Genomic DNA, 16,652 nt, shown 5'->3' on the forward strand with positions numbered 1-16,652 from the left:
ACACTAATAACTCAACAGACACACCTTGATTGTTTCAGTTACTAGATGTAAAAAAACAGCTTCTCAAATAGGCCACACATATATGAGATTTAATATTTAAAATATGAGATGTTTGAAATGTAAAGTCAGTGAGACAAAAGAGAAGAGGGTGATAAATATAATTTGGCACTGATGGAGAGACAGCTGGGAAAGAAATGATTAAGACAGTGGTCAGTGTAGGAACAGCATTGACAACATGGCAACTTGACAAAAAGAAGAAATGAAGCACAGACAGCACAGGTGACATGCACTGAAAAAGATTAAACTTCTTCAAAGCCACAGCAGAACCCACACCGACTAGTCTGGTATGGCAGCTACAAACTGCCCAGTTCAATCTTGGTGCCAAGTTCACATCTAAGCAGTACATTTATGACACCTTTATGTTAAATCCCTTCATCCCCCCAACATGGCATAAAGTCATCTGATCTTCCTGTGACCAACACCCCATAATGGCAGGAACCCACCTACTAATCAGGGTGATTAATCTATAACATTTTTGTTAGACATTCTGCATCTCACTTACTTGAATTGTCTGATTGTTACTTATGACTTGTAACCATTGTTTCAAACTTTCAGTGCACTGCTGGCTTCACTTAGACCCAATTTTTAGTGAAAAACACATTTAAGAGACAAAAGCAGTGAGTAATCTCCAACTCTCATACAGTCATATTGAAGATTTTTTTAATATATATGTCTGGATCATTCACCAGGTGTGATTCATGATGGAAGTGGGATAACACACACCATGTTGTATTCATCTACGTATGTTGTCTTGCATTGTTCCCTTTGGAAAGAGGTACAAATCAGAGTTCTGCCTAACTGAATTTAAGTGTTGTGCATGTATATTTTAGCAATACAATGGGGGCACACATTTTAGAATATTTGCAACTTCTAACTTTGTTTGCACTGCACTGAATTATAAAGCCATCCACAATGCTAAATTTAGGTCAGCTTTGCTAACATCTCATAGGTTACTAACACTCGCCACAATACAATACAATACAATTTATTTTTATACAGCCCAAAATCACACAGGAAGTGCTGCAATGGGCTTTAACAGGCCCTGCCTCTTGACAACCCCCCTGCCTTGACTCTCTAAGAAGACAAGGAAAAACTCCCAAAACTAATCCTTGTTGGGAAAAAACCTTGGGAAAGGCAGTTCAAAGAGAGACCCCTTTCCAGGTAGGTTGGGCGTGCAGTGAGTGTCAAAAAGAAGGGGGTCAATACAATACAATACACAGAACAAAACACAAGTGATCCTTAATACAATATAATAGTAAAATAAAAATATTATAAGTACGGAGCAGAATTTAACAGCAGATGATATCACATAATATGATTTGGATTTGTTCAGAGTTCTGGAGACCTTGGCCATCAAGCTGCCTCCGCCAGTTCCATTCCAAAGTTGGGATAGCACTATGCCAGTCAGTCCGATGAAAGGACCCCTCTGCCCGAACATTCCTGTAATCCTCCATCAGAGATGACTTTACTTTAGGCAGGCAAAACAACTTGGCAGGTGGGTAGTGGCAAAAAGTGCCACACACACGTCCACCCACAATCATCCCTCTTATTTTGTTAAATTAAGCATTTGCTATACTAGTGCAACCATCACAGATAAAACAGCAGACATGTATAAAGAGCTCAAAAACCCAGGCATGTTACAATATTATTTTACTGTGGAAAATACTGTAATGAAAGTGGATATTGCAACTAAATTATGGAATTGTAACCATTTTATTTTTGTATCAGTATTTAAAATTAATTTTCTTCTCTAGCTGCATGCAAAGTTAAATGTGATTTCTAATAATTTCTAATAATTTCCCATTTCACCCTATTAACAAATAAAAATCAAACTTCAACTCCTACATCGTTTCTCACTGGCATTGTTGCGATAAATTAATAGAGTAAGTGCATTTATCTCTTTAGTGATTATGGTTACAGACACCATCACATAATAGTTTAAAAAACAGTGGGAGTAATGCAAACTAGATGTAAACATGTCACATCTTATATATAAATGTCTAAGCGTGGAAGTGTGTGTGTCTGTCTGTCCAGCCTGGAAGTGAGAGGTGGAGTCTGGGTAAGGGCTTTGCCTCCAAGGAAACAGAAACATGCTTAGTCACAAATAACATAAGTGAGGCCAGCACGTGAGCAAAACGAAACATCAGAAGAAAGACAAAGTCGCTTTGCCGCTAACATCGGCAAAAAGGTATCCCTTTTACTTTTCCTCCCGCTGCTAATACACAAGCGAGGCAAGCACATCGCCAAAACAAATCCTCCTAGGAGAGAGATGCCCAGAGTAGTTCCTTTCAATTACCTGACATCTCTACATTTCAATTTTTTTTCTGATGATTTCAATAGTTTCTAGGACCCCGGGGCTTTTTCCAGCATTGCTTACACAGCTAGTATTATATGATCAAATTATATATACTGTATTAAATGTCTTAAAAATAAGAGATCCTCTGTTGGAAAAGAATGTTTTCTGTATTATACAGGTGCTGGTTATAAAATTAGAATATCATGACAAAGTTGATTTATTTCAGTAATTCCATTCAAAAAGTGAAACTTGTATATTAGATTTATTCATTACACACAGACTGATGTATTTCAAATGTTTATTTCTTAATGTTGATGATTATAACTGACAACTAATGAAAGTCCCAAATTCAGTAGTGTCATGATATTCTAATTTTATGACCAGCACCTGTATGTGCAGGTTTAGCTACAGAGGTAGCATTTGAAAAGCTTCAAAATAATGTTCATCATTTATATGCTACTTAGAAAAGCAGTACAAAGAAAATATTTATCTCCATAATAAGCGTTCTAGAGCTACATGTATTAAAAAGTTCTTAAAATGGAAGATAACTTTAATATTTAAGTATTCTTCTTCTTTCTTTCTCTTCCATTCTTTCTGTGGCCAGATCCACTGCCTAATATTAAGGTTGCATATTTCGAGGTCCTCCCTAAAGTTATCCCTCCATTGTTTTCCATTGTCTTCCTCTTGTTCTTTTCCCTGTGATGTGGCAGTGCATAACCCTTTGTGGCAACCTTCTTCTGTTCATTCTGGTAACATCTCCAATCCACAGAAGTTGTTGTTTAATGTTTCTTCCTGCTTCTGTGTGTTTCGCATGATCTCATTGCGTATTCTGTGTAGCCTGGTTACTCGTAAAATTTTTTGTAGCCAGTTCATTTCTACGACTTCTATCCCGCGTTCATTTTCTTTCCTCAGGCAACAGCATTCGCAGCCATACATCATAACTGGAATTACCAGAGTTTCATACATTTTGACTTTTGTTTTGATTGGTATAATTTTTGATTTCCATAGCTTGTTGAGGTGAGTTCAATTCTTCTTTCGTCATCAGCCATACTGCATCTGTCCTGTGTTAGCAAACCACCCAGACAGACAAATTCCTTTACTAACATTGTCTTCGTTTTCAATTGGAAACAACATGTTCTCTAAAAACAAAGACACCAAAGTACAATCCATCAATCCATTCATTCATTACTGAACCCACCTAAAGTTTATCAAGTTAGGATGACGGGCGGCACGGTGGCGCAGTGGTAGCGCTGCTGCCTCGCAGTTAGGAGACCTGGGTTCGCTTCCCAGGTCCTCCCTGCGTGGAGTTTGCATGTTCTCCCCGTGTCTGCGTGGGTTTCCTCCAGGGGCTCCGGTTTCCTCCCACAGTCCAAAGACATGCAGGTTAGGTGGATTGGCGATTCTACATTGGCCCTAGTGTGTGCTTGGTGTGTGGGTGTGTTTGTGTGTGTCCTGCGGTGGGTTGGCACCCTGCCCAGGATTGGTTCCTGCCTTGTGCCCTGTGTTGGCTGGGATTGGCTCCAGCAGACCCCTGTGACCCTGTGTTCGGATTCAGCGGGTTGGATAATGGATGGATGGAAGTTAGGATGACATGAGCTTAATTCTATCCCAGGGGAATGAAGTGCAAGGCAGGAACCAGTACCACACCAGTCAGCTTTAAGGCACAGCCACACTCGGCCTACCAGAGTACAGTCAAAGTGGCAAATCATTTCACATAAACATCTTTGGGATTTAAAATGAAACACAAAGTACACTTAAGCACACTTAAATCTTCACTGGGCCCAGAATTATTTTATCACTCATTATGCTGAAAACAAATTTTAAAAAATCAGCCATCATGCCTTAAAATTACATTAGCTTGCCCAACACTGGTTTCTATTTCTCTTTTGAACCAAGTTTCTCCATAAAAAAAAGACAGAGTAAAGTACTAGCAAAATGCATAGTTCGGTGTTGAAATTTTGTCAGACAGAATGTTTTTTCCCACTGTACACTGTTTATTAAAAATATATACAGTACATATATTTAATAAGAAATAAAAGGGGGTTATACTCACTTTCACCTGTCTTTGTTCTGCACAGCTGTACAGTAGCCATCAACATGAAAAATCGAGCTGATATGTAAGTCTTCATCTTTCTGATTTGATTTTCTGGGGAATTCTATTTTTTCTAAAAACAAATGGTAAAAAATTATTATAGTATCTCAAAATTATACAAATCTGTTGCTTTAGTGTAACACAAAAATTCAGATACACTATATGAGACCAATTTATAATATACCATGCTAGGGCTGAGAGATTTGGAAAAATATCTAATTGCGATTTTTCTGACATATATGGCAATTGTGACTTGATTTGCGATGTCATTTTTAGTGAGAAGTCAAGCAAAATGACCGCTTTTATTGGCTAACTAGAAAGATTACAATATACAAGCTTTCGAGGCAACTCAGTCCCCTTCTTCTTTAGGCCAGATGTAATTATCTAATTTTAGTTAATTTAACTTAAAATAAAAAATCGTTTTATACATGACTATCTTGTATTTGCATGAAGTATGCCAAATTTTGTTGAGCATATGTTGCAGCATGTTCATTTTCACCTTTGGAAAGTTGGGAAAAAATAAAATACTTTTTTTTTTAAATGTCACGTAATTTATTTGGTTGTGGAAGCTGATATATACTTTTTTTATACACTCTAGAGAGCATTTTTTTCTTCTTTTCCAATATAACATGCAGCAGTTAATTTTTAGGCCTGCAGTGCTGTAAATTAATATTAAATGTTTTGCCTTATACAATAGCGTAGGAGTCGTTACGTATGTTTACAAGTAACTGTGCAATCCACATAAAATGAACAATTTAAAAATTCAGTTTTCAACTAAGTTTTGTCATTTGTGTAAAAAGTTTTTCAGATATACAAAGGGGCTTTACGGGCCATCATTTAGTGTCTCATAAGGCCCTTTTGTCTGCGCTGTATGGATTTGCGAATGTTTTTCATTTCTATTGACCGAGCTTGACGTTCGACATTGGGGCTTTAAGACTTCACATCACCGAAACGAGAACAGCGATATCATTAAATTAATAATCCATTATTAATTAAATTAAAAGTTTTTACTTGGTTTTTTTTTATTTTGAAATGCACACTTACTGCAGTAATCCGGGGGTCTTTTACATTTCATTTTAAGGGTCTTCGATTGAATAAAAAGGCAAAATATTTACGGTGGCCCAGAAGTGCAATGCACAAAAACAAATTAAATCATGCAAAAACAAACCATAAACCGCAAAAGCAAAGTGAATGCGCAAAAACAAATGAGGAAACGCACAAACAAATCAGAAAACGCAAAAATGAATTGAATGCGCAGAAGCAAATTGAATGCTTAACAACAAATCACAATGCGCAAAAACAAATGAGAAACACTTAACGAAAATGGAGCAGCACAAAAACAAAATGAAGACTGCTCAAACACATTGAGAAGCACGAAAATAAAAGAGCAGTGCATAACCGAAATGGAGGCGGAAAAAACGGTGAAAACTGAACTTCGTCAAGATTTAATCCCAGCTTTGCAATGAGGTGTGGTGAAAGCGAGAACGCTAAAAGGTAAAAGACATCTCTTATCTTTTTTAGGTATTTTATATACCTTAGCAGAAAAGATAATGTTTGCATAACTTCGAGCACTCTCGGCCAAAGCTTTGGCAGAGTCGACTGTTTACTGCAAGCACAGCAGAACGAATTTGATGCCTTGGTATCAGATATAATAGTTTGGTCTAAAATAAGCCAACTAACAAATCCCATTAAAAAAGATCAATTGTCCCTCGTGTCGCAAACGATTGCTTTTGGTTGGTTATGTGTGTCCTGCAACACTCTGGTGGATATTTACTTGCCGTCATACACTCAGCATTACGTTATGGTTTTCTAACAGTCAGTGGACTGACAAACTTGTGTGTCTAATACTTTGAATTGATCTCCGGCAGGTATGCAAACGTTTACTGTCCAGTCATTAAAAAATAGCTTAATAGACGGTAGACATTCGGCGTCACTGTTTCCACCACACCACCCGTTAAGACCCAGTAATTGATTCTTGACATAGTGCCGCCGCCTTGCTTATTTTTTCTGTTTAATCCCTGGCTCTGCCGGTATCTGTGGTAACATTTCAAAGACTGACCATGGTAAAATATGAAGACAGACATGAACAACCTCAGGATTTAACATAAATGTGTCATACACCAAAAGGAATGGTCTCTTTTTATACTCACTTTATAAATATAATGATATCAAATGAGGAATGCACGGTGGGTAGCGCCGCTGCCACGCAGTTGGGACACCTGGGGACCCGGGTTCGCTTCCCGGGTCCTCCCTGCGTGGAGTTTGCATGTTCTCCCCGTGTCTGCGTGGGTTTCCTCCGGGCGCTCCGGTTTCCTCCCACAGTCCAAAGACATGCAGGTTAGGTGGATTGGCAATTCTAAATTGGCCCTAGTGTGTGCTTGGTGTGTGGGTGTGTTTGTGTGTGTCCTGCGGTGGGTTGGCACCCTGCCCAGGATTGTTTCCTGCCTTGTGCCCTGTATTGGCTGGGATTGGCTCCAGCAGACCCCCGTGACCCTGTGTTCGGATTCAGCGGGTTGGAAAATGGATGGATGGATGATATCAAATGATGAAAGTGAAATATAACTAAGTACAGTGCAAAGTAGGGGAGACTGGGGATGGTTGCAACAAGGGACGGTTGCAACAAGTCTTATTTCTCCAATTAGAAACATGCTAGAGTGATGATACTCATACTGTACATGCTCAGTTAGGCCCTCTCTCCACCAGAGAGAAACTATACAGTTTCATCATCTGCTGCTGCATTTATTGAAAAATAACTGTTTTGAAGGTATGAAAGTAATTTTTTTTGCAAGTTGTTTTTTTGACTTACTGTCCATAGCTTTTATTTTAATTAATCAAAACATATCTAGTTCAAATCATTGTGGTGTTGACTTTTAAAAAGTATTGTTAGCATGTTTCCCTGACTCTTTGAATAGCTAGCACATGGTGTTCTGTCATGGCTGGCAGGTCAGGGACGGTTGCAACAACTTGTTGCAACCATCCCCAAGCCAACCAGCCATATTGAAATAGACTACATATCATTACTTTTTAACATTTTTAGTTCAGAATCAGCACATTTTTTTCAGTTTAAGTCCGAAGTATTCTGCTATACAGCTTAACTGTAGTTTATGGATCTAAAAATAGAAATAATCTGTTTTTTCCAGTATGCCAAGAATGAGGAAGAGAGTTACTAACAGAGGGGTTCCCCTCGAAATTCTGGAACAAGCTTCAAACGTAATTAGGAATGAGGGCAGGACAGTCAGGGCAGTCGCCAAGGACTTTTCCATCTGTCATACCACCTTATTTCGATTCCATAAGAAAAGAGAGAAGCTTGCAAGTGAGGGATCAGATAAGTTACCACGTGCAGTGTACTGGACCATCAGAAGAGTCTTCTCAGAAGACCAAGAGAGGAGTCTAAAACAGTATTTACAAAGGGCAGCAGACTTAGATTATGGGTTAAGTCCTAAAGAGGTAAGAGAAATTAACAGAAATGTATAAAGAGAGTAAGAGGGTGAGAGGGTTAGGGTAATATTGGTAAAAAGTGAAAGATAATAAAAACTATTTACATTTTATAACATTTTATTTCAGGTTCGTAGGCTTGCATTTTCAACTCACCTCTCACTATACGTGCAACTTTCCCTCACAGTGGAATGAGGCCTATATGGCTGGTGTTGACTGGTTTAATGGTTTTTTAAAACGGCACCCAACTCTCTCAATAAGACGTTCTCAAGCCACAAGCCTTTCGAGGGCAACCAGTTTTAATGAAACAAATGTTTACAATTTTTTTTAACAATTTAAGCCAGGTTTTGGACAAACACAAGTTTCAGTCACAAAACATATGGAACATGGATGAAACTGGGATAACAACTGTTCAAACTCCCGACAGGGTTGTGGCAAGATGTGGTGACAGGCAAGTTGGTGCAGCTACCTCAGCAGAAAGAGGCCCACTTGTCACACTAGCTTGTACAATCAATGCACTTGGTAACTCCATACCCACAACTGTGAATCTAACTAAAAGAGTTGCATTATTTTGTTCTTGTTGTTTGTAGAAAGGTTCACTGGAAGCCAGTTCCCAAAATTGTTCTGCTAACTGGCAGATTTCTACTGTTAGTCAGTATAGATGTGGGGTACTTTATATGAGTGGTGATTAGCCACTGTTTAGGAATATCTGTGCAACTTTATTTGGGTTGTATTTGATATTCTCAATATTGTACAATAAATGTATGTTTAAATATTGTTAATTAGTAAGAATTATATTATAATTGTTCTAGTAACTGGCAGATTTATCCTGAGAGCCAGTAGAATTGTTGGGGTGACTTTAAATTCACTTTGTATTCAATATTTTTTGACTTGTTTTAAAGCAGATCCATGTTTGGACAATAAATGCATTTTTAAAAAATCCCGTGTGACATAAAAATACAGAACTTTCAATATGAATAAAAATCTACTTTAATATTATTGTATAATTGTAGATTTACACAGTACTATGCAAGTTCAGAGAAAAAGCAAAGGTTAATTATTGAAATTTAATATATGTTTAACATGTTGCAACCGTCCCTTATATGTGTTGCAACCGTCCCCAATGTTGGGGACGGTTGCAACATCTGACTTCTTCAGTTCAAATTAATATTGTGCAGGATATGTAAAATATAATTAACTACAAGTACTATGGGTAATTAGCAGACAGATGTAAGTTTATAGTATACAAATTTGGCTGGTGTAGTCCAAACAGTCTCTGAGTAAATGATGGGAATGCAAAAAGTGTTGCAACCGTCCCCAGTCTCCTCTACCTGCGTCACACTGGATCTGGGACTGAAATGATCAGAAGTGTTCTTGCAACAAACTGCTATGCGAGACTCCACAAAGTAAAATAGTTTTCTGTTTCATCCACAAATGACAACACTATAGCGCCCCGGGTCTGAATGTGAGAGGTACACGCTCCACCAGTGGACGTGCACTGTACACAGGAGCAGAAATACCCGGAGAGCCGACTGTAAAAGCAGTCGCGGGAGTAACGGGTACAAGGGGTTGCAGACCGCGCTTCTCCAGGCAGCTAAAAGCTCATCGGTTGTGATGCTTGGCCTCCGGTGAGCCTTGTATGTGGACCTAGGGCTTGGGTCGGAACCGGGGTAAAGTGTGGGATATGGGTGGCCTCTGACCCTGGGCGAGCGAAGTGACACGGATCCGGGTGGCGTGTACGAGCTGAAGAAGTGAACGGTAATTGTTTAGGGCCACATCCAGCAATCTGGCGTAAAGCGGCTGATTCCATTTCCTTCTCTCTCACCCTGAGTCGTTTTAAAATACATTCTAGGCTGACGCCTCATACTACAACAGTGTTGACGTGAAGAATTAATACGTCTTGTCATACAAACACTACATTGCGCATGTTAAATAACATGTCAGTAGCGTGTGTACTAACGTAATTTTAAAAAGGTCTGTATCAAACGTTTTTCAATGCGGAGTGCTGTCGCCATTAAGTTATTGCTTAACTACCAATTAAAATACTGAAATATGTTTAAACACTGCACTGGCGGAGAGTGCTTAAAGTTATGCAAATGTTATCATTTCTGCCAAAGTACAACAATACCTACAAAAGATAAGAAATCTCTTTTACCTTATAGCATTTTTGCTTCCACCACTCCACTTGCATTCAATTTGTTTTTGCGGTTTCTGATTTGTTTTTGATTTTCCACTTTGTTTTTGCGTTTTCTCATTTGCTTTTGCGTATTCAGTTTGCTTTTGCAGTTTCTGATTTGTGTTTGTGTTTTTTGATTTGTTTTTGCATGTTTTCATTTGTTTTTGCGCATAGCACTTCAGGCCACTGTAAAATATTAGTGGTAAAATGCACATTAGGTATGGACTTTCACAAAAACAATAAACAATAAACGCTTTATATATATATAATATAGTATATATAAATTAGTAATTTACTAATCAGTAATGTCCACAAAAAATGTAAAGACTGTAGCAAAATTCACAAGTATTTTATATATTTGGTGCCGATTTTATGAGTATTTTGCACCCATTTCGGATTTTTACTTCGTTTTGTGAGCTATTTTTTATATTTACAAGAATAAGGAAATCTCTGGGAAAAAATAACGCTTGTAAACAAACTGTGAGAAAATTTGATTTTTTTTCCATAGTTGGTTTTAATAACTTTACTATCTTCATCCCGGAGTTATGAAGCCTCAAAGTCCGGATGTCAAACGAACGTCAAGCTAACTTTTGCTTCGTTTTCTGTTGTTGTGTTAATGATGACCGGACAGATCCCAGCCGGCCTACAGCACGAACTGAGCTCTGCGGGATGACAGACAGTGATTTTACAGTAAGAAGTGTCAGCAAGTACAGTGAATCGCGACGGTCGGTTTTAGTGCAGTTCTTGAAAATCAATTATCTTCTTACATATAACCAAAGCAGCTCGGTCCATCAGTAATTCCGCAGTGCTTCCAGCAGTCAGTGCGCTGTTTTCACACTGCAGTTTAAGGCTTTTGCTCCTGCATTTCCAGACTAAATACTGAAGAATCCGAGCAAACACTGATCGCCAAGTCGCGCCGTTCTGCGTCCGTCCACTCGGTGGCTTGTAATGACTGAAAGTGACCTTCCATAAAATGGTTATCGGAATGCACCTGTTCAACGAGTCACGAAACCTTCTCTCCACGAGTGTATTTAATTACTTTCATAATTATCTCACGTATTTTGCAAAGTGAACCACATTACTTACGTCTCTTGGTTTTGTCTTCACATTTAAAACCGAGTAAACTGGTAAGAAAATTGTAAGAATGCTTGCGAATGGCTCTTGATTTAAAAATAAAAGCAGCCGCACCTTTCGTTCCCTGAGATTTCACTTTTACTTTTGATTTCTTATTACCTGTGCTCCTCATTTCGTCGCAAGGTGGCGCGATGTATCAGCTTGACGTTCGACGTTCGAGATCCCAACTTGAAACTCCGTAGCTCAGAAACCAAAATTATAAATTCATCGAAGCCAACTGTAAATAATCTGGCATGTTGTCAAACTTGTGTTCTTAAAATGTCCTTATTTTATGTAAAAATGAAAAGTATCTTTCAAAACGCAGTAAACATTGAAATCTGTCTAATATCCGTGTAAAATAAGTAAACTTGTCAGTTTATTCACCTTTTTTATAAAGATAACTATTTTTTAAAATAATACATAATACCAACATCAAGAGCGTAAAAGCTAAAAAGACACAGCAATCCACAAATGAGGTTAATTTTGTTTTAATGATCAATGCCTCATGTGCCTTTAACAACTCACAATTTACTTTGATTTCGTCTGAGACCCTCAACATTACCTTTGTATAACACCTGATGGCTGCACTGCATTCTGGGGCTGCAGCCTCTCAGCTCAAATGGAAGGCATTCAAGTACACTTCAAAGCAAATGCTCCCGATTACATACAGCATGGAGGTCAATGTACTAGGGATTGAAGATTTAAAATTGAATAAAAAATGCAGGATTGAGCCATCAATCTAATTTCTTTGGAAAGGTTCATTTAAGAGTGAGTCCTTGTTTTCACAGTCCTTGTCTGAGTTTTGAATCCTTTCATTTTTCACAACCACTTAATATTAACAAAGCTGTACATCCAAATAAAAGTATAAGGGCTAAGGATTTAGAGTAGAATTAAATTATCAGAAAATTATGCAATATTCAATTCTAACACAAATCAGCAACTGTAATGGCTGATCTTTGTTTCATAGCACTCAGAGATACAAGATTTCACATCTGGGTGCTTTGCAAGCAGCAACCTTTGTATGGAAGCTTCATGCTCTGTCTGTTTTTCTTTTTGTTTCTGAACTTATTTTATTAGTTACTAGTTTGGTTAAGGTTACATTTTATCTGGCTGTCACTGAAAGTCGGTTTACAGTTTAAATTATAATTCGTGAATTTGACATTGACATTCAAGCTGTCAGAATTAGTCCATGTTATTTGCCCAGGGAGATGAGTTACAGATGCTTTACATTCCTGTCTCTGCAGATGGGGACTGTGTAACAGAAATGATTCACTCTGTCAGCAACACTTTAATGATGATTCATTCTGACCCAACAGTAGTGCTGTGGTACTCAAGACTTTTTTTGATTGTCTTGGCCTTGTCCTGGACTCGGGGGTATTCATACTCAGACTTGCCTCGGACTTGGCTGTTGGTCTTGCGAAATATATTTCAGGTCTCAGTCGAGTCAGTTTTTTTTTCTCCACTCAGAGAAAAACTTTATTTTTAACTTTAACGTTTCCACACTTGTCTGTGTTGTTTGATTCCTCATAGATCCATTCCTTTGCAAAGAGCCATTTCATTCAGCAAAGGGTTCTTTGCACATGAAAATGGATTCTTAGGGCTTTGAAGAGGTTCTTAATTTTTGGGAAAACACTAATCTTTTATGTACAGTAGGCTGCAGGATACTAATTGATCCAGAAAACCTGAACTTAGCATGAGTTATTGTGTGCAGATAGTCTTTTTTTGTGGTCAACATTTTATTAAATAAAGTCAAATTGGCAGGATATGAAACAAAGCAAGAAGAGTCTTTTTAAAACCATGAACACAGTTGTTACTTCACAAATCTGTTATCATCTATTCACTGTTTATTATGGAGCCCGTTTTTAGATCTAAATAAATAAAGGTTCTTTCTGGAACCTTCATGTGGATGGTTCCTATGGGAACCAAAAATGGTTCCTCCATTCTATCACTCTGTAGAACCACTTAGTTATTTTTGTTTTTAACAGATAAAGCAAGTTCTACTGAATACGCACGAAGAAGTGCCACATGGTGAGTTGTTACTGTTGTCTCTCTAATTTGATGTGTGCATGTCCATTCTACACCTGCCTTGGTGTTTGGGGGCTGCTTATGCTGTACATACGTGTTTTGTGTGCTGTGATAATGCTCTGTTATGGTATTGTGTATATCATTACTACAGAGTATACCATTTGATTAATATAGTTTTTGTGAAATACATTTTCTATATTATATGCATACAGCATTCTATATAGTATTCTACAATATTTACTGTGTTATAGGCTCCAGGAAGGAAAGGCAGGCATCCTGGCCAGGGTAAAGAAGGATTCATACCCATCTAGGATGACATAATGGAAAGACCAGCTGAACAGACTTACCAGGAGCAGGTCATTCACCCACATGACAGATGGCAGTGTTCCTCAGGGCTGAACCTAATTGGGACACCTACAGGGATGCATGGGAGTTGGAGCCTGGAAACTCAGGCCTGTCAGGGTCTTTGGTGACCACCACAGGGCAATGCCGGGGGACGGCTGCCCTGGTTTCTGCACGACCCGGATGCGGTCTGGACAACTTGGACAGGGGACTGGAAGTAGTTCCCAAGTCACCTTTAAAAGAAAGACAACCGCCTCACAAGTTGGAAGGAAACAGGGGACACTCTTGGAGGATAAAGGAGAGAATTGTGAATGGTATATTTGAATCTGGAATTGTGTTGTGTATTACTTTGTCTGTGGTTAGGGGTTCAAGGGTGTCTCTTTCTGGTTACATTTAGCATACAGTAGTCTGCAGGATTTCTGGTAATCTGCTTGGCAGGGGCCTGCAAGTTATTTTATCATAATCAAAACTCAGAACATAATCCTACACATCTGGCGCCAACATCTGAGACCAAAAATAGTACGAAGAACCACCAGAAAAGCCAGCAGAGGAGGAAGCAACGAGTCACCTACAGGAAGCTCAGCTTTGTATTAAAACATCTGGCCAGCGTACTGAGTCCAAGAATGGGATCCATATGCGTAGGAATAGTACCTTGCTGGAGGGATGCTGGATGACCTCTTCGACAGAGCACTACTCACCTCAAGCAAAGATGAGCTACATACCATCAAAGAGTCAAAATCACTGGAAAGTGTTGCGAAAAACCATGGGGATTCTAACTATGAAAACGATGAGCCTGTGGCGGGCCATCTTCTCTATATTTCAGCTACCTGACAAGAAGGCCGTGAGGCACAAGAAGACAGGAGTGGTGAAAATATTGTTATTACAACCCCAAATGCCAGATCCACCACTAAGGAATCCCTGATGACCAGACCAGGGGTAAGTGATTCCTTTTTCTTACCAGGAGATGATAAGGGGTCTCAGAATTCGTGTCTGACTTCCACCACCAAAATTTTTAAGATGGAACAGACTGTCCCTGAAAAGTAAGTTCCGGACTCATTTAGTCCCACAGTTCCATGGAAAACCAAAGTGCACATGCACTAGATCAGCGCTTGCTGGACTTACAAAGACGGGACAGAAATTCCCAAAGATCCACCCAAAGTCAGACGAGCCAAGCCAAAAACCAAATCAACCTCCAGGAGCTTGAGACCTTTTAAAACCAGTGACCACACTTCAGTCTGTATGGAACACCTTAGAGGTTGGGAGTATGCACCGATGCACCACATTGCCACCCAGATTGGGACCCGAGTGCAGACGTGCAACAAGTGACACCTTCACACCACACTGGAACAATGTGAGTTTTTTTACAGTGGCTGGAGTGCCAGTCCTGCCATCAACTCCCAAGATTTCACTGCAAGTAGGAGAGACTGCTTGCAGGGCTGGATGCAGATTAACCTCATACCCACGACGAAGCAATTACAGGTCAGGGGACTTGCTCAAAGGCCAAACGGAGTAGTGTCACTTCTGGCGTTTACAGGATTCGAACTGATTGCTGGCACAGATCCCTTGCCTCAGAGCCACCACTCTGCCCATAAATACTGAAGTAAAAGGGATTGAAAACACTGTCAAAGCACCACTGGAGGCTCCCAACAAATATCTTCTGCGTTCGGGCATTGAATCCACCCAAAGTAGATTTGACCATACTGGTGAGCATTTCTAGTATGGTAAAGTGTATAGTGATCTCCGAAACAACTGAGGGGAATCAAGTATCACTCGGTCCAACAGATTTGGAAAAAAAGTTCCCCATGGTCAGATCTCAGGTAAATGGAGACTTACTACCCAGACCACCGATGTCTGAATATTGAAGAGGAAGGAGTGGCACTTGCTTCTACAGGGCAAAAGGATATTAGGATAAAGCATCCCCTTGCACTAATAAAAGCCATACAAATGATTTAGGGGCCCTCTTTAACTGATAAAGGGGTCCAAACCATCCAAAGGCCAAAAAATAAAATGGGGAATCTAACATAAATTAAAGGCTCGCCCAACAAATTAGAAGCAACCAAACAGGAATGCCTGCCGAGGTTGTGTGACTTTATACTCCTGCCTATTTCTACCCCATCAATCAATGACAGGCCAAAGGGGGTTTTACACAAAGGGATAAAACTTCAGAGGGGCCAGACCTCATCTAGTTCCCTCTCTGCTTTAGAAGTCAAAGAGGGTGTTGTTTTGAATACCAAAGGTTGGGACACCGATGGAGACACTGTCCTTGGTGACAATTCACTGGGAAAGAGCCACCACTGATGCAGCAGTGGCTATAAACCCAATGAGGGATACATTGACAGATACAGAGTGTACCCAAAGACTGTGTATTCTTATCACCTCACAGGGCTCAATTGAGGGGGGAGCCATGTAGGTGCCAGGAAGGAAGAACAGACAGAAAAAAGAGCCCATCACCTCACTTAAATGGTTCAGAGTCAAGAGGCAGCGGACTACACTCTTAGAGGAGGAAGGAGAGGATTGTGATTGGAATATTTTTGCCGGTGTTCTTATGAAGAAGGTGCTTTGTCGAATAAAAATCCTTCTTTTGAACCTAGAATTGTGCTGGGTATTGCTGTGTCTGTGGTTTGGGGCCCAGTGACACCCCTTTGTGGTTACAGGGTTTACTTCCTGGTTGTGTTTGTTCTTCTTTGGTTAACTCTAGTTTGGCTCATGATGTTACTTCGTCTGTTGATGTTAGTTCATCTTCTGGAGTGTAGGATGTCTGCCAATAGTAACACTGACTTCTTGGTATGAACCATCTCTTCAATCTACTGATGATTACCATGTCAGCATCGTTACTGTTCATTTCATTTCAATTTTGTGGTCATTATTACTTTATGAAAATGGCTATTTCAGCTAGTATATTCTGTGTACAATATATTCCTTTTTATATGTCCAATAGCTGCTCCTGTCTGCAAACAGGCCCCCAGTGCAAAGTAGATGCTATTGAAACAACAGCAGAGCTTTTTCCTGAATGTGCTGCCTGTACAAACAGCGACTTGACAGTCTGAGCAACTCTTCATTACATGTCAAACACAGCCCTGTTACAAAATATTCAAAGAGCAAAATTATGATGT

At 39.4% G+C, this 16,652-nt stretch overlaps 1 protein-coding gene across 1 annotated transcript in view; it reads right to left on the minus strand.

Annotated features, from left to right (window-relative positions):
- The window catches only part of LOC114666678 (butyrophilin subfamily 3 member A2-like), a 71,159-nt gene extending 59,862 nt beyond the window's left edge, over positions 1–11,297 (minus strand). Inside the window, exons 1-2 of the mRNA XM_028821626.2 lie at positions 11,146–11,297; positions 4,410–4,521 (exon numbers count right to left, since the gene is read on the minus strand). Of these exons, the coding sequence (XP_028677459.1) occupies positions 4,410–4,485 (76 nt within the window). The 5' untranslated portion in view covers positions 4,486–4,521; positions 11,146–11,297. The remainder of the gene's footprint in view (positions 1–4,409; positions 4,522–11,145) is intronic.
- Positions 11,298–16,652: the final 5,355 nt, after the last annotated feature.

This window comes from Erpetoichthys calabaricus, chromosome 16 (genome assembly GCF_900747795.2).
Source record: "Erpetoichthys calabaricus chromosome 16, fErpCal1.3, whole genome shotgun sequence".
In the NCBI taxonomy this organism is placed as follows: domain Eukaryota; kingdom Metazoa; phylum Chordata; class Cladistia; order Polypteriformes; family Polypteridae; genus Erpetoichthys; species Erpetoichthys calabaricus.